The sequence below is a fragment of the Rattus norvegicus genome, chromosome 6 (genome assembly GCF_021556685.1).
Source record: "Rattus norvegicus strain SHRSP/BbbUtx chromosome 6, alternate assembly SHRSP_T2T, whole genome shotgun sequence".
NCBI lineage: Eukaryota > Metazoa > Chordata > Mammalia > Rodentia > Muridae > Rattus > Rattus norvegicus.
Window position 1 is genome coordinate 89,473,576 of NC_141539.1, and position 27,305 is coordinate 89,500,880.

The following is a 27,305-nucleotide window of genomic DNA, read 5'->3' on the forward strand; positions in this document are numbered from 1 at the left end:
ATAAAGAAATACCTTTGTTAAACAGGGCTTTTCGTGTTGGTGTTGGAGATGAGAGATCAGTTTCAACCTGTAAAAAAGTGCATGTTAATAGCTAAGTTGTATCTCCTGTGAGACCTCCTCACTAAGCAAGTGATCAACTATGCTTTCTCCCATAACCTTAAACATGGACGTGGTACATCAATTTCAGTCACTACAGAAAACAAATTCTTGAGTTTATCCAGAGCAGAATCCATTGTGTTGATTTCCACTGTTGGCAAACACTCATATATAAGAAACTTTTCAAACTAGTGCTACATAAGGCAAAGAATATGTGCGACCTATAACAGTTGCTGAAGTGTGCTCAGTTCTTAGCATCTTAGTTTGGAATGCAATGTTATTACCTCTGTGTGATGAGAAAAATCACAGTAATACATCATTTACTTCGCATAACTACTCAGTCACAAGTCCTTGCGATTATCCAAATTTGCCTAGATTAAGAAAGGCTAGTCACTTGCTTAGTGTAATGGGGCTGGTACCAGTTACTGTGAAATGAGCACTTTCCTCTCCCCACGCCAACACTGGCTAGAGACACCAGGCTGAAAAGAATTGGATAAATCACAATTTTGAGCATTGCTAAAAGTGCTAAAAGTGTTTGTTTCTGAGATAGTATTGGGAATTGGACTCAGGGCATACCGGACAAATGTTCTATTACTGAGTCATGCTCCCACCACTCCAAAAAGATGTCTTTGTCCAGGGTCTATTCATTATTAAGGCTACCTTCAATTAGTTTTCTGTGTTTGGATTTTAAATACTAAATCTGAAACTGTTTTAAAGCTATTAAAGATTAGACGAAATCCTTATTCTTTAAAAGTCAATAATTCTTTAAATCAATAGTCTGGAATCAGTTGTTGACTAGGTATACAATATTTTTATATATTGCTTAAAACATCCCTTTTGGACTGGCATTTTCTAATCAGTTTTCTTTTTTTTTCTTTTTTTTTTTTCGGAGCTGGGGACCGAACCCAGGGCCTTCACTGAGCTAAATCCCTAACCCTCTAATCAGTTTTCAAATGAGACTTTTCACCCATTCTCATCTTGGGTCAGTTCATTCTGTCTAGGAGCTGTCATCGATAGTCCTACAGTTCTTATGTACTTATATAACTAATAGCTTCATATTAGAATTAAATTAGGTTATAAGTTCCTGAAGGGCAAGGACGGTTATACAACTTATGATCACCACAGTTTATCAAGCGTTATGGCTGTTCTACGTATAGTGTAGGATAAATAATAAACACACTTACTGTTTTTTTCCTAATGTTGCCCCAGACAAGGTTACCATTACTCTTGCCATATTTTTTAGCATTTTTTTGCATGTGGTAAATATATTTGTCACAATCATTCCTGTGTGAATATAAATAACAAGATGTCAAATCAACATTATCATTATTCTACCCATATGTTAAACAGCAATTAATCAAAGTCTAAAATTTTCTTAACTTTACTCAAATGACTATCCTAGGAAATTATGTTTTGCTAATTGGTCACTACCCTATTGTGGTTGTTTGAAGAAGAATGGCCCCCATATTCTTATAGGTTAGTAAGCTTAGTCATCAGGGGTGGTATTACACGAGATGGGTTAGGAGGTGTGGCCTTGAGGTTTCAAAAGGCCAAACCAAGCCCAAGGTCTTTCTCTTGCTATTGCCTGCTGATCTAGATGTAGAACTCTCGCTCCTTCTCCAGCACCATGTCTGCCTGCAAGCCACCACGCTCCTGCCATGATAATGAACTAATAATCATCCGAAACAGTAAGCGAGCCCTGATTAAATGCTTTCTTTTAGAAGAGTTGTTGTAGTCATAGTGTCTTTTCACAGCAAAAGAACAATAACTAAGATACCATCTAGGTTTATCCCTAAAACTGTTCACTTCCTATCTTTACTACTTTTGTTGTTCATTTCCATTAATCAAAACCAAATATCACAGTTGATCTCTTTTAGATTATACCTGGTTTAAAAATTATCAATTTACATTTTCCAATTATACCAAGTTCCAATCTAACTTAGCTAGTATTTTCTTTCTATATAATTGTGTCTCTTGTTTGATTATATATTAAGATAAATAACTTAATCACAAACATTGTTGTACAAATGAATAAACCCACCAGCTACTAATATTTTGCTTAGTGAATGACAGGTCTACCCAGATCAGCAGCCTATAGGTTTACTTTCCAAGGGATTGTTCTGTATAACAGAAGTCAAGTTTTTCACTTTATAATAGTTCTCAAATTGTCATTAAAAAGTAACCCTGTACACATGCACATCCCTTTTCAGGTTTGGAGACAGTATCTTACTATGTAGTCCCGGCTGTCTCCAAACTCAATGATCTGTTTGTCTCGATTCCAAAGTGTTGGAATTAAAGGCATGCTTATCAAATTAACTTCTAGTTTCTTTGAACATTGTGATACAAAAGTAGGATTCCTGGGTCAAAGTTCATGGTTATAATAACAGATGCCAACAAATTGCAACTGCACAGGTAATACTGATTTATAGTTTTTAACATGTTGCAAAAAAGATTACTATTTCATTAATTTGCAGTAATGCTAAATATGCTAAAGGGAACATTTTTTGTATTAAGTTATTTTATATTCCTTTTAAACAGGTTTTATAGAATTAATTTTAATTCTGTGTGCATGTGGGAGTTGGGGTGGGGGATATGCACATGAGTGCACTGCTCATGGAGACCAGAAGAGGAAGTCATATCTGTTGGAGCTACAATGAATTCAGAATTGCCTGACTTAGGTGCTAGGATCCTAACTCAAGTTCCTCAAGAGCACTAAGTACTCTTTACCACCTAGCCATTTCTCCAGGCCCAGCAGAACAGTTTTTTCTCTGATTGTCTTAATACTATAGACAGTTACTGGTGGCAGATAAAACATAATTATTAAACCCTTTCATTGGTGATTTATGGTTTTTGCATTTCAGTTAGAAAGACTTAACCAGGGGTTGAGGATTTAGCTCAGTGGTAGAGCACTTGCCTAGCAAGTGCAAAGCCCTGGGTTTGGTCCACAGCTCCAGAAAAAAAAAAAAAAAAAAAGACTTAACCAACAGTAATAATATATGTATAGTAATATGTATAGTATATACAAAACAGTATAGTATATATAAAATCATATATAATTTTAGTTGAAATTTTTAATATATATTTTTGAAAAATTTCAACTAAAATCCCACTTCCAATATTATACATTGAGATAACCCATAACTTGCTGAAACTAACCATGCTTAAAATTTATTCTTCATTTTTTAAAATAACTTTCCCTTGATGCTTCATCATTTCACAAATGTTTAAATGTTCTTGAATATTAAATTAACTTGAATATAAAATTAGCACCACATTTACCTGTTTATAGAAGCTAGCATACTAGGACTGACATGCTGACATTTCGGAGTAGTGCTTGTCAATGTCGAAGTAATGGATGCTGGAGATACTGGATTCCTGTCCATAGCTAGCAGGAAATCATCATCTTGACTGTATTGAAAACTTGGCAACTAGAAAACAAATATTTTCACCAAGTTCTCAAATTTTTCTCATCACAAAATAATTTTGTGGGTTAGGTTGTTTTCTTCTATAATTTTTTTCAAGTTTTATAATTAAAACTAATAGAACACAGAACAGTCACCATAAAAACAATTTTCTCTTGTACAAAATAAAGATAATTACATCTATTTCTAAAGGCTGTGGAGAAGAGAGGTAGTCAGGTGTTTTCTAAGCATGTAGAAAGCTTTTAGTCTTTATGACCCATATAGTCCCGATTAGTCAAGTCTCTTACCGCAGTATGAAGGCTGTAATACATAATATGAAAGCCAACAAGTATGGTTATGTCATACTAAAACTTGGTTTATAAAAACAGGTGAAAGGGCCACCAAGACAGCACAGCTGGTAAAGGTCCCTGTGTGAAGCTGGGTGATCTGAGTTTAATCCCTGCAGCCAGGTAAAGGCTAAACTCACTGAGAAGTGGTGGAGATAGATCCTAGGGTCTGCACATGTAATCCCTAAGATACATCCTTGTGTGTCAACTTGACACAGCTGGGGTTATCACAAAGAAAGGAGCCTCCCTTGAGGAAATGCCTCCATGAGACCCAACTGCAAGGCATTTTCTCAGTTAGTAATCAAGGTGGGAGGGCCCCTTGTGGGTGTGCCCTGGCTGGTGGTCTTGGGTTCTATAAGAAAGCAAGCTGAACAAGGCAGGGGAAGCAAGCCCTCCATGTAAGCAGCATCCCTCCATGGCGTCTGCATCAGCTCCTAACCTCCAAGTTCCTACCCTGAGTGGGTTCCTGTCCTGACTTCCTTTGGTGATGAACAGCAATGTGGAACCCTTTCCTTCCCAACCTGCTTCTCACTCATGATGTTTTGTGCAGGAATAGAAATCCTGACTAAGACACATCCCTAACTTTACATGTTGGCTTTAGATCTGCAATTTTGCTTAATTTCTTCAGTTTGGGGGACTCTTTCTACTACATATAAAATCTGCACCCATCACATCTAGTATTATGTCAGTTCTTTAGGAGAATTATGTAGACTAATTGTATTTGCTGCAGGATATGTGGTCACACTGTGAACCCTGATATTGTATTGTTCACTGGAAAAACCTGTGTCTAGTGGTACGGCTCAGCCCTAGCACACACCTTTAATCCAGTCTTTCTGCTTACCATAAACAGGATTAAATAATGTTAACTATAGGTCAAGAGGCAAACAACCAATTGACAGGGAGTGAACATAGGGAAAAAACAGAGTGTAACAGGAAGTCAGGAGGACAGAGAGATACACAGGAAGGAGAAGGAAAGGACATTCAATTTGAGGGGTTTTTGAAAAGGCAAGGAGAAGGAGAGCTGACTTTTCCTTTTGGGACATAGGTAGAGGAAAAAAGTCAGCCAGGTGCTTTCTCTGTCTCTTTGAGCTACGGAGTCTTTAACATTTGAGATTTTGTTAAAAACGACATTTATCACACAAAAACATTCACTTGTTATATAGGAAACTTTTAAGCTGTCACAGCTGACCCACCCGTCTCCTGTAGAGCACTGTCTAGGTGCTGCAGCAACAGTAAAACTGTGGTCTAGTTGGTTTCCTGAGGATAAGCCCTTGTCTAGTATAGTGACACAGGGATGGAAATACAGAGGCCTCTGTCCCCTAGAGCTGTATGCATTCCAACTTTGGTCTTGTAAAAGCCTAGGCTTTCAAAATGCACCTGCCTACCAGTCGCTTTGCGTATTTTTTGTGAAAGAAAGGTAAGGTCATGTATTTCCTTGGCCCACTTCTTCATTTTTTAGGTTATAACAGTAATTCTCTTTGAAACACTCAAGAGCTGACTAGAAACTGATAAGAATGTCATTATTATCAGCAGATCTCTTCATATATTTTGTTTATGTCTGTGTAGACTACAGATCCTGGCCTTTATTATTAGTGATATACACTAACAATATATAAAAGTGCAGATTTCATGCACTCAGCAGTCTTACCTGGATTCTTTGTTTCTGCAAGGGTGTTGCAGTGAAAAAGTCATCATGGTTGTCTTTCGGCAACTGTTCCAGATAATCCCTCATTTGGCGTTTCCTTTTAAGAGTTCCCACTCTGGCAGTTATCTTAACAGTTTGCTTGTCATCAGCATCATCTGCCTCACCTAAGAATCAATAAAACATTTTGATAATGATTTGGTCGTTTATATTACCTGCTTTATAAAACTTTTATAAAAGGCTCTCTTAAGTTTCCTACAGAACAAATAATTTTTTAAATAAATTTTAAAGATTTGAGATGCGTGTGTGTGTTGCCTACATGGACTTATGTGTACCACATGCCGACTTAGCGCTGCTGAAGGTCAGAAGAAAGCAGTGGTCTTCTGGAGCTGGCATTGTGGACGGTGTGAGCCACCATCTGAGTTGTTGGGAAACAAACCTGGATCCTCTGCAAAAGTAACAAGCGCTCTTAACCACTCAAACATCTCCAGTCCCACTCTCACTTTTTCAAAACATATTTCGTCCTAAGGACAACCTAATTCTGTATTTCCTTATACAGACCAAGGGTGGGCCAGCGAGATGGCTCAGCAGACAGAGCACCCTTCTCCAAGCCTGCAGGCTGAGTTCAATAGCTGAGACCTGCATGGTGGGAGACAACCAACTCCCAAAAGATGTCCTCTGACCTCCATTTTTATGACTTGGCACACACACACCAACAAGCACACAAGATACACACACACGAGTAAATGCTAATAAAATTTTAAATTAAAAAAAAAAAAAGACGAAAAGGTAAGAGACAACCTCCCATCTAAAACTTCTATTTTATTGAGACCAAAACCTCTAATAGAGCTCGGACAAAAATGTGGTGACTTTATGAACATGGTACCTTGACACAGGCCTGTTGTCCCTTGAGCTCAGTCTGGACAAGAAAGAGACCTTTACCCGTCAAACAAGTAAGTAAATGCCAGAAGGTACTCTCAGCCTGGTAGCATACACATTATAAATAATTCTTCCTACATTGGAATGGATGCTGTATTAGCTCATGTGATACTCATAGAGCACATATGTGGTCTACATGATTAGTGTGTTCTAGGATAGCAAAAGAACATAGGAAGGACAACCTACATAGACCTACAACCAAACATTAAGTGAAGCTTGAGGAATCCTGTGGAAGAGGAGGAGGAAGGATTGAAAGCAGAGGGGTGAAGCATGCCAAAGGAAAACATACAGGATCAACTAACCTGGACCCATAGGGGTTCATAGAAACCAAACTACCAACCAGAGAGTATGCACAGGAAGGACGTAGGCCCTCTAACATACAGTTGTGCAGATTGGTCTCCTGAAGCAGCAACATGAGCTGTCTCTAACTACACTGTCTGCCTTTGGATCCATTTTCCCTAACTGGGTTGCCTTGTGTAGCCTCAATAAAAGATGTGTCTTACTGCAACTTGATATACCAAGGCTGCTTGATATCCATGGGAGGCCTCCTCTTTTCTGAGAAGAAGGGGAAGAGAGGTGGAAAGGGTAGAAGGGAAGGTGAGAAGGAAGGACTAGAAGGAGAGGAGGGGGAAGAAGCTGTGACTGGGATATAAAGTAAATAAATAACTTAATAAAAAAGAAAAGAACCTCTCCCTCCCCCAATAAAACTTGTTAACGGAACTGGAGAACATAGCCAAGTCATATAGTACTGGTCTAACAAGGCCCTAAGTTCAATTAAAAAAAAGAAAGAAAAACCAATAAAGTTACTCTGTGAGATCCACTTGATTATTAATTATTATTATACCAGGGGCATTGGGTATTCTCTATGCTTACTATAAAACGTCCTTGACAAAGAACACCTTTAACCAGCAGTCATGGACAGCAGTAAATCTCAGATTACAAAACAGAAAACTGGTAGATTCCATAGAGGATGACAGGGACTGAAAGCATATGCTCAAGTTAAATTATCCCCCAGACATTCAAGTATTTATCCAATATCAAGCTTCCCAGAACAAAAAAGACAAAAAAACCAAAAAAACTTTCTAAACTATTATTGATGGAATTAGCTACATTACATAAGGCTTAAAATATTATCTTTTATGTTCCTGATTTTAAAATTTGAAAAAAAAGATACAAATTCATGAGTAAATATAACATGTAATTGGTAAACAGTTATGAGTAATAATTAAGCCAGTGGTTGTCAACCTGTGGGTCACAGTCCCTTGGGAGTCAAACAATCATTTCACAAGAGTCACATATCAGCTATCCTGCATAGCAGATTTTACATTATAATTCAAAACACTATCAAAATTACAGTTACGAAGTACCAAGAATAATTATATAGTTGGAGGTCACAACACATGAGGAACTTCATTAAAGGGTCACAGCATTAGGAAGGTTGAGAACTACTTCAGTAAGTACTCTGAGAATACAATAACAAAATTTACCATTTTGGACCTTGAAGTTGGCTTGCTTTTTCTTAGAGACATATTTTCGAGATCCTCTGCCTTGGGGTTCTTCTGTGTATTTCTTCTGGCATTCATCAGCAGTTCGAGAACCTACTGCCATAGCCACATCTGACCAAAAGCCAGGTTTGTGCTTTGGAAGGGATGCAAAAGCACTACAGCAGACCAAAACCAGGGAAGAACAAGAAATTCAAATCAATGAAAATAATCTGAGAACATACTGAATCAGTGAACAAGAAATTCAAATCAATGAAAATAATCTGAGAACATACTGGATCAGTGATATTTACTAAGCTGGAGGATTTTTTTTTAAGACAAAATCATTCTAGGTAACTGTTCAGAAAAGATACCAATCTCTCTATTCCATAATTTTATTATTACAATATAATAAACTATGAAGATATAACAGTATATGTCTAGTAAAATGCCTTTAAACTATTTCTATTAGATATGAAAAATCTTCTAATCTTTCAACATTTTTTTCCTAAGTCCAACTAGTCAATGATTTCATCTCTGAGGGAATTCTGGCATATACTAATTTCTATGTATTGTCTATCAAGTCTTACTAGTACTAAATCTACAAGAAGATAAACTCCTAATTCTTTCATAGTTTTACGATTAGGTTTGAATAGGCATGATCAATGCATGACAAGTGTATTAAACAGAAATAGCATAGGAAAATCCTTAAATATATACAAATGTTTTAAGACTACTTATAAAAATGAAGCTGGGCATGGTGACATATACCTGTGATACCCGTACTAGAAAAAGTTGAGGAAAGAAATTAAAAAGTTAAAATTTAAGGATAGTAATACTGGGTCTAAAAAACTAATAAAGTATAAATACAAGGTGGTTCCAATTCAACCTATAAATGAAACTCTAAAAGTTCTGTTGCAAATCACTGTTTTAAAGCCTACCATACTATTTCCACCTCCCTGTATTCCCATGAAGACTTGTTATGTTGTGGTTAAGGTGACAATTAAGCCAGATAACTAATTCAGCAATTACCCTAAAATGGCACAGGGTAAATACTCCTTATCTCATATACTTAAGATACAAGTGTTTCAGGATCCAGTCAGAACATGAAATTAATTCATGTTTCATATATCTCTTCATACATACAGACCAAAAGTAATTACGGAGGTTTGTTTCTTTGATAGCTTGGAAGCATGATACTATTATTAAGTCATACCAACCTCTAGAAGATGGTTTCATATAGTCTTTTTAGTGATCCATTGTCACAGGAGGTGAAGTATGGATTTTCCACTGGTGTTATTTGTTAGGACAAAGAGTTTTAGATTTTGGAGCTTCTGAGTTTTCAGATTAGGGATAATTAACTAATATGACAATGTTACATCAACTGTATCAGGTTCCCTAATTCTGTATAAAACTATTGGCAAATCTATGACTGCCTAAAAGAACTATTTTTCATGAAAAATTCTTTTTTTAAAAGACTTATTTATTTACTATATATATGTACACTGTAGCTGTCTTCAGACACACCAGAAGAGGGCATCAGATCTCAATTACAGATGGTTGTGAGCCACCATGTGGGTGCTGGGAATTGAACTCAGGACCTCTGGAAGAGCAGTCAGTGCTCTTAACCACTGAGCCATCTCTCCAGCCCTCATTAAAAATTCTTAATGCATTTAATAAAAGTCAGTAATTATCACTATCTTCCAAGTTATTCCAGGTAAATAATGAGGTAAATTTAACATATAATCACAGCCATTAAAATCTTTGCTCTAACTTACGGTGATATTCTGACTGGCATTAGTCCCCTTACTCATGTGCTCTCTCCTCAACCTTCAGGATTCGGTTCATTCCAGCCTCCCAATATGCCCTCTCCCTTTCTAGATGAATACTTACATTGAATCTTTGGCTCACTTTTGATCTTTCACCTTTCCCATATCATCTAGAGTAGGTCACAATGTGCTTACAGTCTCATAAATACATATAAACTTGTTACAGTGATTACTATATGTGCTAAACACCTGCTTTCTAGGGTATCAACACAATAAAAAATACAAAGCTATTGAAGATTTCAATTCACTAAGTAAGACTGCATTAATGTAGTTTGTAGAATGTAGTAATTTGCATTTTCAGATGCTCATTAACTGATTATTATATCACTGGCAAGAACTAGAATAGGTTTTTATTCACAGAAAACCAGAAATCACATCTAATGGAATCAGAACAGGTGATAAGAAATAGCTGCAGTGAAGTGATAGGTAAAAATGGTCTTCATCTGGGTTTTAGGTATGTCTAACCCTAAGATGCGCTGTGATAATCCTTGTGGGATCATAACTGGACTAGATTACCAAGGAAGAAGAAAAGGAAGAACTGGGAATTAGAATGGACAAACTTCTGTTTGTCTTGAAGGCCCATTTCCTGATTGCTTTTAGCCTTAAGTCTAGCTTAGGTGAGGCTATAAAAGGGAGAAAGAAAAAGGATATTCACCCTAGGTTTGGTGATATGTAACATTCCAGAAGTTTTCAACTGAAGAAGGAAGGAGGTAGGGAGGAGAAAGAAGGAAGGAAGGGGCTTTGTATGCTGGTATAGGTGATCCAAGCACTTGGGAAACTCAGATCAATAGTTTGAGAAGAGTAGGCCAGCTTTGTCTTGTTCTAGGATACCCAAGTCTACACAAAGAAACCCTGTCTCAAGAAAGCAAGTAAGTAAGTAAGTAAACAAGCAAACAAACAAACAAACAAACAAATTTTTGGAAAAAAAAATATAATGTTAAAAAGTTGTATTATAAGGAAATGCTGAGAGATACAGCTAGAAAAGGTAAAATTGCTAGCACAGCCCGCTTTTGACCTAAAGCAGAAGAATATAAAATATGAAGTGATATTAAATGGAATGAAAATTTCTGATAGTTCAGATTCTCAGTTACATATTCTTTCTCTCTCCAGACAGAGTTTCTCTGTGTAACAGACCTGGCTGTCCTGGGTCTCACTTTGTAAAGCAGGCTGGCCTCACACTCAGAGATCCACCTGCCTCTGCTTCCCGACTGCCAGGAGTGAAGGTATGCACTGCTACTGCCTGGGTCTCAGTGATATCTCAAGCCCGACCTGAACATATCTGAGCTAGATTACCCAGATGGAAAGTACAAATGACAAGCACAAAGATGGTTCTACAATTCAGGCATTAAATAGGCGAGGTCTGAGAGAGAGGAATAGCAAGAAAATAGGCTGCACATAGATGGACCTATGGAATGGCTATTTAGCAATTAATAAGATTTTTTTTAAACCAATAATGGCAGAGTTTAAATATATTTGATGGAAAGGACTTTATCTTCAGAAATAAAATATTACCACCTAGATCTCCCCACTCATCTGTAGCAGAGGTACGACTGGAATGGAGGATAGCTCCAAAGCGGTTGCCTGTATGTGGATGTGCTCTACTAGCTGTGCTGCCTTGTCTGGCCTCGGTGGGAAAGAAAGCACCTTATGCATAGGGGGTGAGGGTAGGGGAGACCCATGGTATCCTCACTGGCTCAGAGGAAAAGGGGAGGCGGGGAAGGATTGTGGGAGGTGGTGACCTGGAGGGGAGGGTAGTGAGAGGGATGTACAGTGAATAAGTAAAAAAGAAAAAGGAAAGAAAAGAAAAATTAATTTAAAAAATTACCAAGGGCATCAAAAATAATTATCAATAAAAATATTCTTTCAATTTTTAATGGTCAGATCTTTAAGCAACATTTATATCGTTATATTCACCACAAAATGTAAATACAAATCTAAATATAGCAATTCAGGGCCACAGATAAATCTGAGGACCACTGTACAAAGAAGAAAGTCAGAAATGTGGAGGATAAAAGATCACTAAGGAACACACCTGCACTGGCTGGTTTTCTGTGTCAACTTGACACAAGCTGGAGTTATCAGAGAAAGGAGCCTCAGTTGAGGAAATGCCTCCATGAGACCCAGCTGTAAGGCATTTTCTCAACTAGTGATCAAGCGGGGAGGACCCAGCCCATTGTGGGTGGTGCTGTCTTGACTTCCTTTGGTGATGAACAGCAATGTGGAAGTGTAAGCTGAATAAACCCTTTCTCCCCAACTTGCTTCTTGGTCATGATGTATTGTGCAGGAATAGAAACTCTGACTAAGACAATACCATAGCAAGAAAACAGACAAAAAAAAAAAAAAAAAAAAAGAATTTCAGGAAGTAAAAAAGAATTATTTGCCTGAGAAATAATCAAAAAGGGATCATGTAGGGAATTGAAAATATCAGTGAAGGTTGTACAGTATCATAGAAATGTCTCAGAGAGAACATTCAAAAGGACTCAAAATGTATTCCAAAGCACTTTTAAGGACATATAGTAAATAGAATGCTAAATGTCACACGTTCTTCTCTCAGCCTCTTCTTTATCAGTTACGTCTTCCTTTCTTTTGACTATATCACTTCCATCAGCTACCACTCTACCCTAGCATCAACCCTCTGGCAAAACAACCAAATTATTTTCACTGTTTCCATACTCCTTGTATTACACATGGATTTTTAGTCCTCATTTTTGCCAATTTTCTTGACTTGTCTACATATGTTGTCATAGCTCTTTACTTTTCCTATTTAGGCTTCATAAGTCAATTATGATCTGGTTTTCATACTAACACACTATGGAAACTTTTATTAAGTATCTATAGTCAAATTCAATTCTTTTTTTAATAAAATCTTTTTATGTGAATGAGTGTTTTGCCTGCACCTATATCTGTGCAGAGGTGTGAAAGGCAGAAAATCCACTGGAATTGGACTTAGAAGTTGTAAATCACTATGTGAGTGCTGAGAATCAATCTCCAGTCCTGTGGAAGAGCTTCCAGTGAATGAGTGCTCTTAACTGCTGAGCCATCTCTCCAGCCAAACTCAACTTCAGTTCTTAAAGAATGTGATTTATCACGAGTTACAAGCACAATAATTATTCACATCTTCTGAAAAGCTCGCTAACATCACTAGTATATCTTTAAGTCAGCCCTTTCTGCTATGTTGTAACTATTCTGCACACATCCCAGAGACAAAACTACTTACCGATGAAGTTTCTGTAACTCTTGTTCATTCCATTCTCCATCATCAGTTGAACCAGGTTGATGGTCTAACAGTTGCCCGTTAGTTGTATCAGATGCCTTAACTTCAATTAGAAAGTCCTTGGTAATATCAGATTTGTAATGTGATTCTTTAGCAGAAGATCTAGGTTTCTTTGGTGTGACATAAGAACCACTCTCACCTGAAGATTCTGAAATCAGGATATCTTTTGTGATGTAGTTTGTGTTTTTTCTCTGCTGATCCAGCCTTTGTTTTTTATTTCTTGCTCTGGTTTTACCTTTAACTTCTATTTCATTCTCTTTACTTGACAAATGTGATGAGGACTGACTATACAGTGATACATCTATTTGATTTTCAGTTTTCTGCAGTTTCGAGGGCAACTTGTTCTTTTTCTTAAAGTCATTGGTGAACATTTGTTTACTTTTGGGACAAGGTATTGGAATGCTATGTGTGACAGTGATTATGTCACATTTGCTGCAGTCCTCTTTGGAACTGCCTTTATAATCCACACTGTGTTCAAAGGTCTCTGAGGACTTGCTGGTAGACATTCCATGTACGTCTGACTCACTTTCTTCTTGATGGTTTGCTTTGAGAAAACCCCTTACTCCTTCAATAGAGAGACTGTGTTCCATACATCTTTGCTCTATCAACTTTGTGGTTCTAAGTGGTGTCATTAAAACATAAGCTTCCTTCTGACCAAGAGGCGGGTGTCTTTCTTTGTTGGAGGTAGGCTGTTCCAGTGACTTCAATGGATCAATGGGTACATTTAAAACTTCAGTTCTCTCTTTATTTCATTGGAAATCAGAAAAATCTCATAAGTACAGGAGAAAATGCTCTACGAAATAAGACTTTTTTTTTCCTGACAGGTTACACAAAGCACTGGTCTATTAAGATCACTGTCACTTCAAATGTAAGCATGTACTTATGTATACAATTCTGCCAATGACTTGACTTTCCAGTTGGCTGGCATGCATGCAACTTTTCTACCTGGCCTTCAATATAGTTTCAGTCTTTTACTGACCACAAATTAGAACTATACTCTATGGATATTAGACCTTGTATTTCTCAAGGTCTGAATTTTCATTGTTTCCTCTCCCTTAAAATGTTCCTTAATCTGTAAGACCCTCAATTGCTTGCTCTGAATTTATTCTTTAGCTCACTGTATCTCTAAACTCCCCCTTTCTCTCATTAAATTCCCACAATTCTTTTTGAAATGCCATTTTGGTGTCCTACATTTTAGTTGTACTACACCAGGTTTATCTTTTGGTTAGACTGAGAAAATCATTAATGTCAGACCTTAATTTTTATAAACATTTTTTCTGATGTTAGTGCAGACACTCAAGAATTAGTAGATACTAAACAAATGTTTTAAAAATCAATTCTCAAAACGTAAAATAGCTAAAGAGATAAGGAATCCACTAAGCAGCCATGTAAGATACAAAACAAGTTTTGCTAGTTAAGGATGTAATTAGGAAAATGTGAAACTCTATCTGTACACTCTACTTGCATCCTCAATATGGCCAAAGCAGCACATCTTTGCAAATCTCTCCCAATTTCCAAGAATGGTGGGAATTAACTAAAGCTACAGAACTTGGTATCTATTCTATCATGCATAGGTGAAAAAAGCAAATGAGATCAGCAGTCCAATCCAAAAATGGAGAAACCAGAAGCAAAGCGACCCGAAATTCTAACTGTATGAACTCCTATTTATGTTTACTGTAGTGGTTTGAACCAGAATGGGCACCATAGGCTCACACGTTTGAACCCTTGGTTCCCAGTTAATGGAACTGTTTGGGAAGCATTAGAAGATTGATGGTACTGTAGGAAGTATGTCACTAAGGAGCAGGCTTTGAGGTTTCAAAAACCCATGCCGTTAAAGATATAATGGTAGATATACCAGTTAGCTCTCTGTCTCATGCTTTCTGGTCATACGTGAACTATCAGCTATTGCTCCAGCACCATCCCTACCTACTGTCATGTTAGCCACAAGTTATAAGAAAGCCAGAAGGTACAAGCTTCTTTCTAAGTTGCCTTTAATCATGGTGTTGTACACATATCATGCCATAAGAGATAAACCAAAAATTGAAAGGTTAACAGTTAATAATGATGGAAAATTTCAAAATTATACTCTACCGATAATTAATTTGATTAGTACAACTATCCTAATGAAAAGAAACCAAAAATAAGTCTCCACGATATTTTTCATGGAAGTCATAAATTTACAAATTATTTTCTTGTAATTCCTTACATAAATCAAATCAAGCATTTAGTTAAACATTTTTTTAAAAAATTTGAACATTCTCACTTTGAACAAAATATTTCTAGTGACAATGTTTCTTGTCATTCACTTTATTTAATAATCTTTAATAGTCATCCAGCTTCCTTTAGGTACTTCAACTTGTTTGAATATGGTAGCACAGAAGTACTGTATTTCTTCCACTTTTATGAATTCTGATGATTGTTCTTATTTTTACCTTTCAGTTTTAGTAAAAAATACCACTAGGTCCAGGGATTTATCATAACACGAAATTTTAAACTTGTTAGTATATTGACAAAAAGCACTTTAACTTCTGGTACACAAGATACTTATCGAGTCTTAATTATGGCATTAATTTCATAAAAGGAAACATTCATATGACCACATAAAACTTTATGAAACAAAGTTACCTAGGGATCACATTAAAGTCAAACCTGTAAATAATATCACACTTACAGTAACAGGTTATTTCATTAAATAATCATTCTATGTATAAATAACTACTTTAAATCATTAACATATTTTTCCATTGTACATCCAGAGACTTACAAAGTTTATTATATTAAAAAATATTTTAAGTAGTTATTATTGTAGTCATTACTTAACCATTAAAGATATTACCTTGCTTCTCACTTTGAATTTTCTTTTCATTGATCTCTTCACAACTTTCAAAGGTTTCTGAAGGAAAATTTCTGCAATTTTTCTTTCCAGTTAATTTCTTCAAAACAAACAATATACTTTTAACAACTACAATCTAGACTCTATCTTGGGCCATTACACAGCATTGATCAAGTATAAAAAAATTCTTCGTACTTACTACTCTATGAATTTCATTACTGAAGCATTCAGGAAAATCCTGTTGGAACTAACTGTAACTTTAGAAGTACTACATAGGGCTGCATGATTCTACAAGTCTTTTATTATTTGCAGTTTTACTTTTTAAACAGTATTCAGTTTTTAAACTATGTGTAACCTATGTATCTGAGTATACGCCATGTACCTAAGAATGTACAATGGAGGCCAGAAGAGGGTGTCAGGTCCTCTGGGTATTGCAGACAGGTACAACCACTCTGGAAATCAGTCTGGAGGTTCCTCAGAAAATTGGACATTGAACTACCTGAGGACCCAGCTATACCTCTCTTGGGCATATACCCAAAAGATGCTCCAACATATACCAAAGACACGTGCTCCACTATGTTCATAGCAGCCTTATTTATAATAGCCAGAAGCTGGAAAGAACCCAGATGCCCTTCAACAGAGGAATGGATACAGAAAATGTGGTACATTTACACAATGGAATATTACTCAGCTATCAAAAACAATGACTTTATGAAATTCATAGGCAAATGGATTGAACTAGAAAATACCATTCTGAGTGAGGTAACCCAATCACAGAAAAACACACAAGGTATGCACTCACTGATAAGTGGATATTAGCCCAAAAGCTGAGACATGAGTATCTCTGTTAACTGCAAAGTCCTCAGGACTTAGCATATCATCCTTTTGAATGGCATAGATGAAAATTTGTATTTATAAGTTAACTTATATACTACTTATAAGAAAGTTAACTTTTAAGTTAACTTCTCAGTAACTTATAAGACGGATGTCTTTCACCTGCTTGAGCAAAGAATTTTTCCTAACTAATCTCTGTACCTTGTACATTCTATACATATGTCAATGCAGAACTGTTTATTACTTGTGGGAGCTTGTATATTCACAGAGAAAACCAGAAAAGCTGTCCTGAGAAGGTTCACCTTAGAAGATACTAAACCACTGAGGCATATTATTCCAGCATCCTGCCTGATCCTACCTCAGACTGCTTCACTGCTGTTTCCTCATAAGACTTGCTTCCAAGACAACATCAAAACAGCTAACTCAATTTGTCCAGCTTTACAGACTCATGCAGTCAGGACTTCACTTAAGTCTGAACTTTCAGGCTTTCTAAGTCTCCCCATACAGAGACTGGACAACAAATGTTAAAGCTAACTTTCTTTCTTTTTTTTTTTTCTTTGGTTCTTTTTTTCGGAGCTTCCTAGGTAAGCGCTCTACCACTGAGCTAAATCCCCAGCTAAAGCTAACTTTCTTAAGACTAACAATTTTCCCAAGAATTTCCCTCCCCAAGAATACTTTGCCCCAAATCAGCAGGAAGCAATCTTTTTTTTTTTTTTCGGAGCTGGGGACCGAACCCAGGGCCTTGCGCTTCCTAGGCAAGCGCTCTACCACTGAGCTAAATCCCCAACCCCATCAGGAAGCAATCTTAAGAAAGCAATGTCTCATTCACTTAAGGCAGGGTGGTTAAGTTTTGTTCATTTTATTGGGTGATGAATGCTTGTCATTATAAAGGGTTGGTTACAAGTTATTAAATGGTCTTGATCAGGAAGAAAGAGGTATAGGAGGTTAGACTCAGGGATTTCTCTTCTTTTCTGTTCTCTATCCTTATTTTTCTTATATAGGGGGAAAAGGGTTGAAAAGATAATGGGAAATATAAGACTATTATAGGAATAAAAGGAAAAGGGGATAGATTATTAAATCTACTCTTAAATGAAAAATAAAAATTATAGCAAATAATCTTACATTGGTATAAATCTTTTTATATTGATACACATTAAGGTTATAATTTGTTAAATTGTTATATATCGTTGAACCTTGATGCAAAAATTAAATTTATTTTCATACAACAAACTATGTATACATGTTTTCAACTCTTATTTGAGGTATTTGTACCTAGATAATTCTTAATAACGTAAAGTTCTAGTCCTTTTTAAAGTTGCTATTACAAACTGTTTAGAATAATTAAATGTAAGTTAATAGTCAATCAAACTCTTGGTCACATTACACACTAGTCTAGTTTAATCACAAAAAATGTTTCCAAGTTGAACAGATAGCAAATAGCTAGAAACAAAGTTTGTCTATTAAGATATGAATAGATAGATGGTCTTTAAAAAAAAAAAAAGACAAAACTCAGAGACTTACAAACTATGCAATGTAAGGATTTATTATTTTAATTTTTTTTTGACTATGAGGCATGTCCCCTCCTAACATTAACCCTAAATCTACTTCAAAAAATGTGATGAGCATCAAAAAAACAAAAAACAAAAAAACAAAAAAAACCTTCCTTATGGAGTTCATTTCAAATGGGGCAAGCTGCCACTGGGCAAACTCCCCTTGCTTAAAATAGGCAAAATGCTGCCTCAAATGGACAAACATGGATGCAGGGAAGTCAACTGCCAGGCTTTGAAGTGTATGGTAGGCTGGCTCTTCATAATTCCTACTCCACAGAAGTCTTCTGTCAGATATTCTGGGCCGAAAGGCTAAAGATGGATGTTTCAGCATTTTAGAGACAATTCTGGAGGATTGTCCAGGCAACCAACTCCTCTGTCATGTCTATAATTTTGGAAACTGCTTGCTCTGCACTTCCTACATACTCAGATACTTATTCCTTCTCATGTCTCTGATAGGGTTGAAGACTAGATACACTCTTGCAATTAAACTTAAATTGATTAGGATTTTAAAAGATGCTTTATATTGGTAATGCAAGTTATGATTAAAGAAAAAGGATTTAGGTTCAGAACTCTAAAGTCACCAAGATAAGATACTTTATCCAAAGTTGCCAAATACAGATGGACTGAACTTTATAAATTTAACTCTTACCTAATTGTTTTCATAATAGTTTCATATTTGTTCTTATGGTACATCATTTATTATTATAAAAGACAGAACCTTTTTAGGTAGACAAAAAGGGGGAGATGTTGGGGGTCTATCTGTTGCTATGTATTCAAATGCTTAACTCTGAACACCAAGATCTAGTTGTCCCTGACAAGCATATTCTCACGTACACCAAATAAAGTTATGTAAACTTTATTATCTGACTGGTTAAATAAAAATGGCTGACTGATTAAATAAATGGGGAAAATAGAGGTAGACAGAGTTTAGATTATCAAGCTGGAGGTCGCTGGTAGGGACCATGAGGAAAGAAGAGGAGAAAGACAGGACAACAGTTCTCTACTAGATGTGGTGAACCAGAAGAACATGATTGGGTAATATGTTTACTGAGGACACACTGATAAAGCAGAAATAACCCAGGTGAAACTCAAACAGCAAGTATTTGGAGAGCTCATCTGGGAATTAACCAGTCAAGCATATAGAAAAATAGGTTAGGAGTAATTTGCCCAGTAATTGTCCTAAAGCTGTTTAAATAAATCCTTAGGACTTTGCCTTGATTACTGGTGGGTTGGGAGGCACAGGCTGGCTGGATCATATTAAGAACTTTAGAGTTAATTCATAACTTTTAATGCAACACATTAGAATCACCCAGAAATAGTTTTGAAGGCATGAAGGGGTCATGGAAATCAGGTAAGTTATGGCACTAGGAGAGGTCAGGAAAGGTCATTGCAGAAATCGTAGCCTCAGTTGCAGTTGATGGCTCAGCACTGAAGGAGTCATGCAAAGAAGTCACTGTGAAAAGAGCCTATGAGAGACTAGTGAAGCCTAGTTGCCACAGAAGAATCAGCATACTGGTAATGCTGGTACCATAGAATGACTACCAAGCACAGTAGTAGCAGTGGAAAAGAGTTAACCAGAGCTTGGAGTATTATGGAGAGCAGAGCTGGATAAGTGACCCAAGCCCTTGGAGAAACCCAGAAGTTCATGTGTGATCCCAGACACTGGAACAAGAAGCTATAAAGCTGAAGTTGCTTTGGAGACCCAAGATGTTAGAGATGCCAGAGTCATGGAATACTTGCTGAGGAAAGTTGATAACAGGACGGGGAACTAGCCCAAGAGAAAGAACTGTATTGCAATCAACAAAGCTGAATGGAATTGGATAACAGACATGGAGATGCAGAGATTAAGAGTTTGCCCAGCTGATTTTTGGTCTGGCTATGGCCTAGTGTTTCCTCACTATGAGGTTTTGGAATGGTAATATATATCCTGTGATGTTGGAGTAGGTGATATGCCTGATTTTGATTTTATAGTGGGTTACAGGTAAGGGGGTGCATGAATCTCAGAAGAGACTTAAAGACTTTGAACTTTTAAACATTATTGAGACTATTAAATTTGGATTAAATGTATTTTGCATTATGCTATGGTTAGGTATGATACCCCACCCCCCCCAAACATAGACTCATGCATTTGAACAAGCCTATGGAGGCCAGAAAGTGGGATGTGGTGGTTTGGATATGCTTGGCCCATGGGAAATGGCACTATTAGAAGGTGTGTCCTTCTTGGAGGAAATGTGTCACTATGGGCATGACCCTTGAACACTCTATTCTCAAGTTCTACCCAGTGTGAAAGAGAGTTTTCTCCTGGCTGCCTGCACAAGAGAGTATCCTTCTGACTACCTTCAGAACTAGATGTAGAACTCTTGGCTTCTCCAGCACCAAGTCTGCCTAAACAAAGCCATGCTTTCTACCATGATAATGGACTGAACCTCTGAAACTGTAAGCCAGACACAATTAAATGTTTTCATTTATGAGTTGTCATGGTCATGGTGTTTCTTCATAATAATGAAACCCTAACTAAGACAAATAGTATAACTTACTTGGTTATGTAGGAGCCTTAACTCACGCTTATTTTGACAACTGTTATAACTGATGTTTATTTCTGCAGCTCCTGGCAACCCACTGTTCTCATTTTTCTTCATTTCTGTGGATTCAAAGATGGAACATTAGATAATTATATAAAAGATTAGCTGTTTTTCAACAGAGTATGGTGGTCCATGCCTGTATTTTCAACATCCTAGAGACTAAAGAAGATGGAGTGTTGACAATATAAAAACACTATTTCAGGAAGAGAAGGGGGGAGGATAGAAAGAAAGAAAATAAAGGAATAAAAAGAGTTTGAAAGGAGGATCAAGGAGGGAGAGAAAAGTGGAAGGACAAAAGATACACAGCTTTTCCACATTAAAAAGCTAACTATTCATTGCAATTTGATTATAATAAAATATTTTTTGTACCACAGACCATTCTTCCAAAGTACGGTTTAGTTCAAATCACTTTTATTATCCTAAAATAAAAAAGAACAATCATATTGTTTATACCTACATTGAACCTCTTGTTATATCTAAAAACAGAATGGTACAGTATAAATATTTTATGAATTCACATATCCTATACCACCTAACTGCATATCAACTAAATAGAAAGCTAGTGATTATTTCTCTTATTTCATTATGTGTATGAAATTATGTTTCAGTTAATTTATATACTTCATGTATAACTAAATCCACACTATTTCCAGCAAAATCATGTTTTACATTATTTCGTGGAGAATATTCACTTTTTCTTTCATAGGACTGCTGTGGCTCATGGTACCCACACTCACACCCATCATACACATACAAACACTAGTTTAAAAATTAGTTTAAAAGATTCATAGAAAGTGTAAGGACTTTGAGTTGTTATTCTTGCTTTTTGAGATTGGGCTTTACTCTATAAACCAGACTTACTTTAAAGGAGAAAATTTAATTCCTGCTTCATCCTCCTAAATTCTAGGATTACAGGTATGTGCCAGAATATCTGGCCTTAAAGGTATTTTATTACTCTTTTAGGAACTGTAAGACACAACATAAATGGCCCTAACCCTAGAGATTACTGTATAGTATAGGAAGCTAATATTCTAATAAATCCTTCATAATATGCTTATTATAGCAGAGATAGTTTTTAAGCTCCAATACTATGATATAAATACTATGATAGTGATTTCATCACTAAATATGAAAGATTACATGTTAGACAATTAAAATACAACTGTGCCATCTTAAAGGATCATGAATTGGCATTTTATAAGATTATGTTTATAACCTTACTGTTTAATGTTAGATAGTTAAAGGTTGTTTTTTTTTTAACTTTTAATTATACATATGTATGTCTCTGTGTGGATTTGTGCACACGTAATGCCTGCAGAGACCAGAGAAGGGTGCTGGGTTCCCTGGAGCTAGAGACACAGGCATCTTTGAGCTGCTTAATAAGGGTACTGGGAGCTGAACAAAAGTAGGCTCTCAGCAAGAGCAGTCCATGCTCTTAGCCACTGAGCCATCTTTCTAGCAGTGGTTCTTGTTATTTCCTCATAGAAAGATAATAATATACTGACGACAACAAAAATAATCACAATGTAATTAATACCTAAAACTTCATAAAATAATATCCTAAAGTATCATAAAATAAAAGATATAGTGCATCGTCTTAGAAAAAGGATGCAATTATAGTATGTACTCTTAAACAGTACTTTCTAAAAGGAGATGCCAAACCTTATTCACCCCTAAATTTCTAGCATGAAGCAAGGTTCATAGAAGACACTTTAAATGGTTTGGTTTTTCATATTGCATAGATAGCATATTAAATAGTTTATCAAACTATAATCTTTTAAATTTGTATTCCCTCCTACTTGACACATGTTTTTTTATAACATTTCCAATAATCACAGTTACAAATCAGATCACTTCTCTAAAAAAGCGACCCAGCATTATTTTTCATTTAGGAGTAGAAAAGGCAGTAGGATGGAAGTAATAGCAAGTAATAATAATCCCAGGATTCTAGAAGATTCAAAATGTTCTAGAAATGATAATAAACAGTCAGTCAAACTAAGAAAAATTGATGACTTTTGTAAAAAGGAAAGATTGAGAAAGAACTAAAGCTCTGGTAAGTGAAATTTCTGCAATCATTTACACTTTTAAATTATTGCTGTCTTTGAGTTAAAAAAGATACATAAATTTCCAGAAGAAAAGGAGTTTAAATGACATAACACCATTAGAGAAATGTAGTATATTAACAGAGTGCCACTGCTTTAGCAAAAATAATGTGTAATTCTCAGAAATTTAAAAAATTTGTACACCTCTTAGCTACAAAGTTAAGGTAAAATTCCAAGAAATGTACACAAAGGATTTCAGTAACTTTTCATCTTCATACATTATTTGTGAAGGTGGGATCATGTGAGATGTGGATTATAATGGTAAAAAAGCTGACATAACAGTTCTACCAACCTTTATAGCACTTGTCACTCAAGGATATATGCAAGTCCCTCCATAAAAGCAAATATAGATACTTGTCTCTACTACAAGATTGCTGGTAGTCTAAATATAGTCTCTCATTGGGAGTTTGGGATTGTGATTAAAGATTTATTTTATGAAATAAAAAGAACAATGAAGCAGCAGTCTGCACGCAGTCACCTTAGAATGAAAAAAAAGGAATTTTAATGTCCTAATCAGTCAAAGAGCACCACGCCACACATCACACACTACAAACCGTATTAAGTTTATGTAAGACTCTACCACTTCAGCAACAAAGAAAAATTCAAACATACCTAAGCTATCATCATTAAGGTCATAAGTGACGCTGGCCTTTCGGAGGATATCTGTTTGTTTATCTTCTGCATCATTTTTTATTGATTTTTGTTTCTCTTGGAATCTTGCAGTTTTCTGTCTGGTTTTATTCTTGTTCTTTTCTTCGGCCCTAAAACAACAATTGTGTTACTGTTTTCTCAAATATTAGTTCTCAAAAAGAAAAGAGGGAGGGGGAGAGAGATAGAGAAAGAGAGAGAGAGCGAGAGAGAGAGAGAAGAAAAGCTCAACTCACAAACAGGATAATCAAAGAGTTTAAGGCCAGACTGGGCTACATAGTGAGGTTAACCTGTTGCATGAGACCCTTCTCAAAACAAACAAATACTTTAAAATAACAAACAAACAAAAATATGTAATCTGACTTAAGAAAACTATATGACAAAGAGTTTCCAGAAATAAAGTACTTACCTAGCAAATGTGAGGCAAGGATTAAACAGCACTATTGTTTAATAGTTAACTAGGAAACTATTTTTTTAAGTAAGGTTTACTGAACACACCCATGTTCATTCAAGTTACACTATCTATAGTTGCTTTTCTGTTGAAAAGATGGAGTTAAACAGTCGAGAAAAGAAGCAACATGTCTAGAAAATACCTTCTGGTACTTTCCGGGAAGAAACAATCACTGATTCCTAGGATAAGTTACCTGTACTCAGATCAAGTTTAAAGCTCTATATCTTCTACTAGCTCCTGAAGAACAAGAATTAATAAATTTTTCTCTCGGTGTCTGCTAAATATCTGGTAGGTACTCAAAAACTACCGAAAATTAATGGAGAAACTACACCATCCAAAGGGTAGGCGATTAATGAATTCTCCTTAGAAATGTATCTCCAATTTTATTTTCTTTTTAAATTTACTCAACATGACAGAAATTCTAATAAATTTTATTTTATTTCTAAAACTACTAAGATCACAAAAATCTTCAAAACTATCACACAAACACAAAAACCCAGCAAGCTAAAAACCACTTTGGTTACATAACCAAAAACATTGGTTACATAAACATATACATTTGAAAAGGTACATTATATGTTGTATCTAAAATTTTAGGGACCCATAACTTTTACCTTGATAAAGCTGATTTTAAAAAATTGAGACAGTTTACCTTAATTGTTCTAGAAAATCATCAATGTATTCCTTCCACTTTCTCGGGAATCCAAACATAAATTTTCTTATGAGATAACAGGGATATCCTATTTAACAATGAGCAAAATAAATACAAAATTATTTTAATTTAAAAAATAAGAAAATTAAATCATCCAAAAGCCTAGATTTTTAAAGAGGTCTCTCTAATTCATTGTCGGTCAAGAAATGTGTACTTATGGTGTGCTATTTGCTAAGTACTGCTGGAGTACTGAGGACCCATCAGTTAGGAAAATAAAAATTCATCATTACACACTGGATCTCTAGTGTATAAGAGAAAAAGCAAACCCAAGAAGTAAAATTCTTTGCTACACTGGTATCACAGAAAAAGTAGTTAAACATATTAATGGGAGGAAAAAGAGAGGACAGCAATTTCAAAAGTGGGTAGTTCTACAGGTCATGAGAACCTGAGGGATTGAGTCATGTGATAAAATGGAATCGGAATATTAGAAATAGAGACAGCAGGCTTGTTTGTGAAGAGACAAGCAAAGCTGAACTGCAATGAGAAGTCAGTACTAGGAGTATACTGAGAGGAGTGATAAATGCCGTGATGCTGTGGGACATTACAAGGTGTAGGGTCAATTTATGGTCCTGGGATTTAGTTAGGAAAGAGGAGAAGCTATGAAAAGATTTAACTAATAATGATACCCATTTACCTGCTTCTTTCATGGAAGCCTGGTCTAGCATTCCTTTTAATATATATGTGTTGCCTGATAATGTCCTAAGTTCATTGTATTTAATCCGCTCTATGATTACATTACTATGCCAATAAACATCAGTCATATCTCTAGAGGAAAAAAGAATATAAGTTTAGTAAGGTCAAAATATTTATACTGTACCAGGAACTGTATATAAAAGCATACAAACTTATAATGAATTACTGACTTTGACCCAGGTATGTGTAATCTTAACACCTTGTATATAAAAGCAGGAAGACTGCTTGAGGTTTGAGACCAGCTTGTTCTACATACTAAGTTCCATGCCAACTACAGCTTCATAGGGAGAGGCAGTCTTGATTTTGACTTCCACTCCAACAAGGAAGCACTCTTTTTGTACTCTTAGTTACCACAACAATAACATTATTAATCTAATTACAAAGCACCTGAGGGCTATCCAGTACAGAATTCAACTGCTTGGTTAATATGATCCTCATAGTCTACGTCAAGAAACTCTACCGTGATCAATCAATCTATATACCTCATATAAGACAGAGCATTAGCAAATGCCAACAAACATTTGCTGCTGGCAATATCTGATGTTTCGGCCTAATAGTTCTTAAGCCTTCAAAAAATTTTGGTAGCCCTTTTCTTCACATTTTTGTTGGCTTTTTGTATAAATGTTATTTTAATTTATTCAGATGGTGTCTGGCTGGATTTTTTCCCCCATATTTACTTTGTGTGCGTCTATCATGAAATCATATGAAACAGATTCTGGGAACCAGTTCTCTACTACCAACATATGGGACGGGAATCACACTAAGGTTGTACAACCTTGCAGCAGGTTCCGCCCTCTGAGCCATCTTGCTGGCTCTTGGGTCTTACTATGTTACCCAAGATAGCCTTGGACTTTTACACCCTCCCACTACCTGAGATTATAGATTACATGTGCACCCAACTTCCTCCCTCCTGCTTCATGTTCAAAAATGTCAAGTAGATCTATCTAAGTTTAAAAGTTTTTGCATCTATTTTTAAATATAAATACACAGGCAAATGTTTTTACCTTCTATTTTGTATAGAGGGTCTAATTAAGGAAAAACAAAGTAGCAAATCACTAACCCAGAAATCTATTCTTCATACATCATTAAATGAAACCAGTAGGTAAGTGCTGAGCATTTTTCATATAACAGGTAAACATACTCATGCTATAAAGAAGTTCTCTCAATTAACTCAAATGGGGTTAAACTGATACTATACCTTAATACTTAGCTTTGATTTTTTTTTTTTTTGCTTTATTGTGGTTTGGGGGGGCATGGGGTTTTTTTTGTTGTTGTTTGTTTTTTGGGTTGTTTTTGGTTTTGGTGTTATTGAGATATGGTCTTTCTACGTAGCCCAGGTTATCCTGGAACTATGTAGATCAAGCTGACTTCAAACGCACAGAGATTCACCCACCTCTGCCACTGGGGTAGTAGGCCACCACAGCCCACAGCTTCATTTAATATTTAAATCATACTCTAAAAGGCATGGTCCTTTAATATTGCAAATATTAATTCACTTAATTCTTTACCTATAGCAAAGCTGAGCACTAAGCATGAATTGAAAGTCATCTTCAAGTATAGTACCCAAGGCTAGCCTGGGCTACATGATACACTCTCAAAACAAGAAATGCCTTTCCATAATATTAATAATATTATTATTATCATTGTACTAATTTAAGAAGTTGATCTTCATAGAGTAGAAGTAATTTGTTCAAGTAACACTGGTAGTAAGCAGTACCAGTGGGATCCCTGTAAAGGTAATCTATGCTGCACCTTAAGACATGAAAGGGGTATGGCAGTAAGACAGAGTAGACCAGTAGACTTTATACATTCAACCTTGAAGCTGTTATAATTGACACTGTGTCCGCATAAGTTGTTTACTATGGAGAAGCTGGTTCTCAGAAGTAGAACG

At 36.0% G+C, this 27,305-nt stretch overlaps 1 protein-coding gene across 3 annotated transcripts in view; it reads right to left on the reverse strand.

Moving 5' to 3' along the window:
* Positions 1-27,305, reverse strand: part of Mis18bp1 (MIS18 binding protein 1) — a 48,828-nt gene that overhangs the window by 1,024 nt on the left and 20,499 nt on the right. For 2 of the 3 annotated variants that reach the window (XM_087554731.1, NM_001434026.1), the window contains 11 exon segments: positions 25,356-25,486; positions 24,662-24,749; positions 23,523-23,671; positions 20,764-20,867; positions 15,846-15,942; positions 12,953-13,751; positions 7,913-8,085; positions 5,493-5,653; positions 3,376-3,524; positions 1,281-1,380; positions 13-67 (listed from right to left, as the gene is read on the reverse strand). In XM_087554731.1, the coding sequence (XP_087410857.1) occupies positions 13-67; positions 1,281-1,380; positions 3,376-3,524; positions 5,493-5,653; positions 7,913-8,085; positions 12,953-13,751; positions 15,846-15,942; positions 20,764-20,867; positions 23,523-23,671; positions 24,662-24,749; positions 25,356-25,486 (2,006 nt within the window). 3 annotated transcript variants of the gene reach the window in all.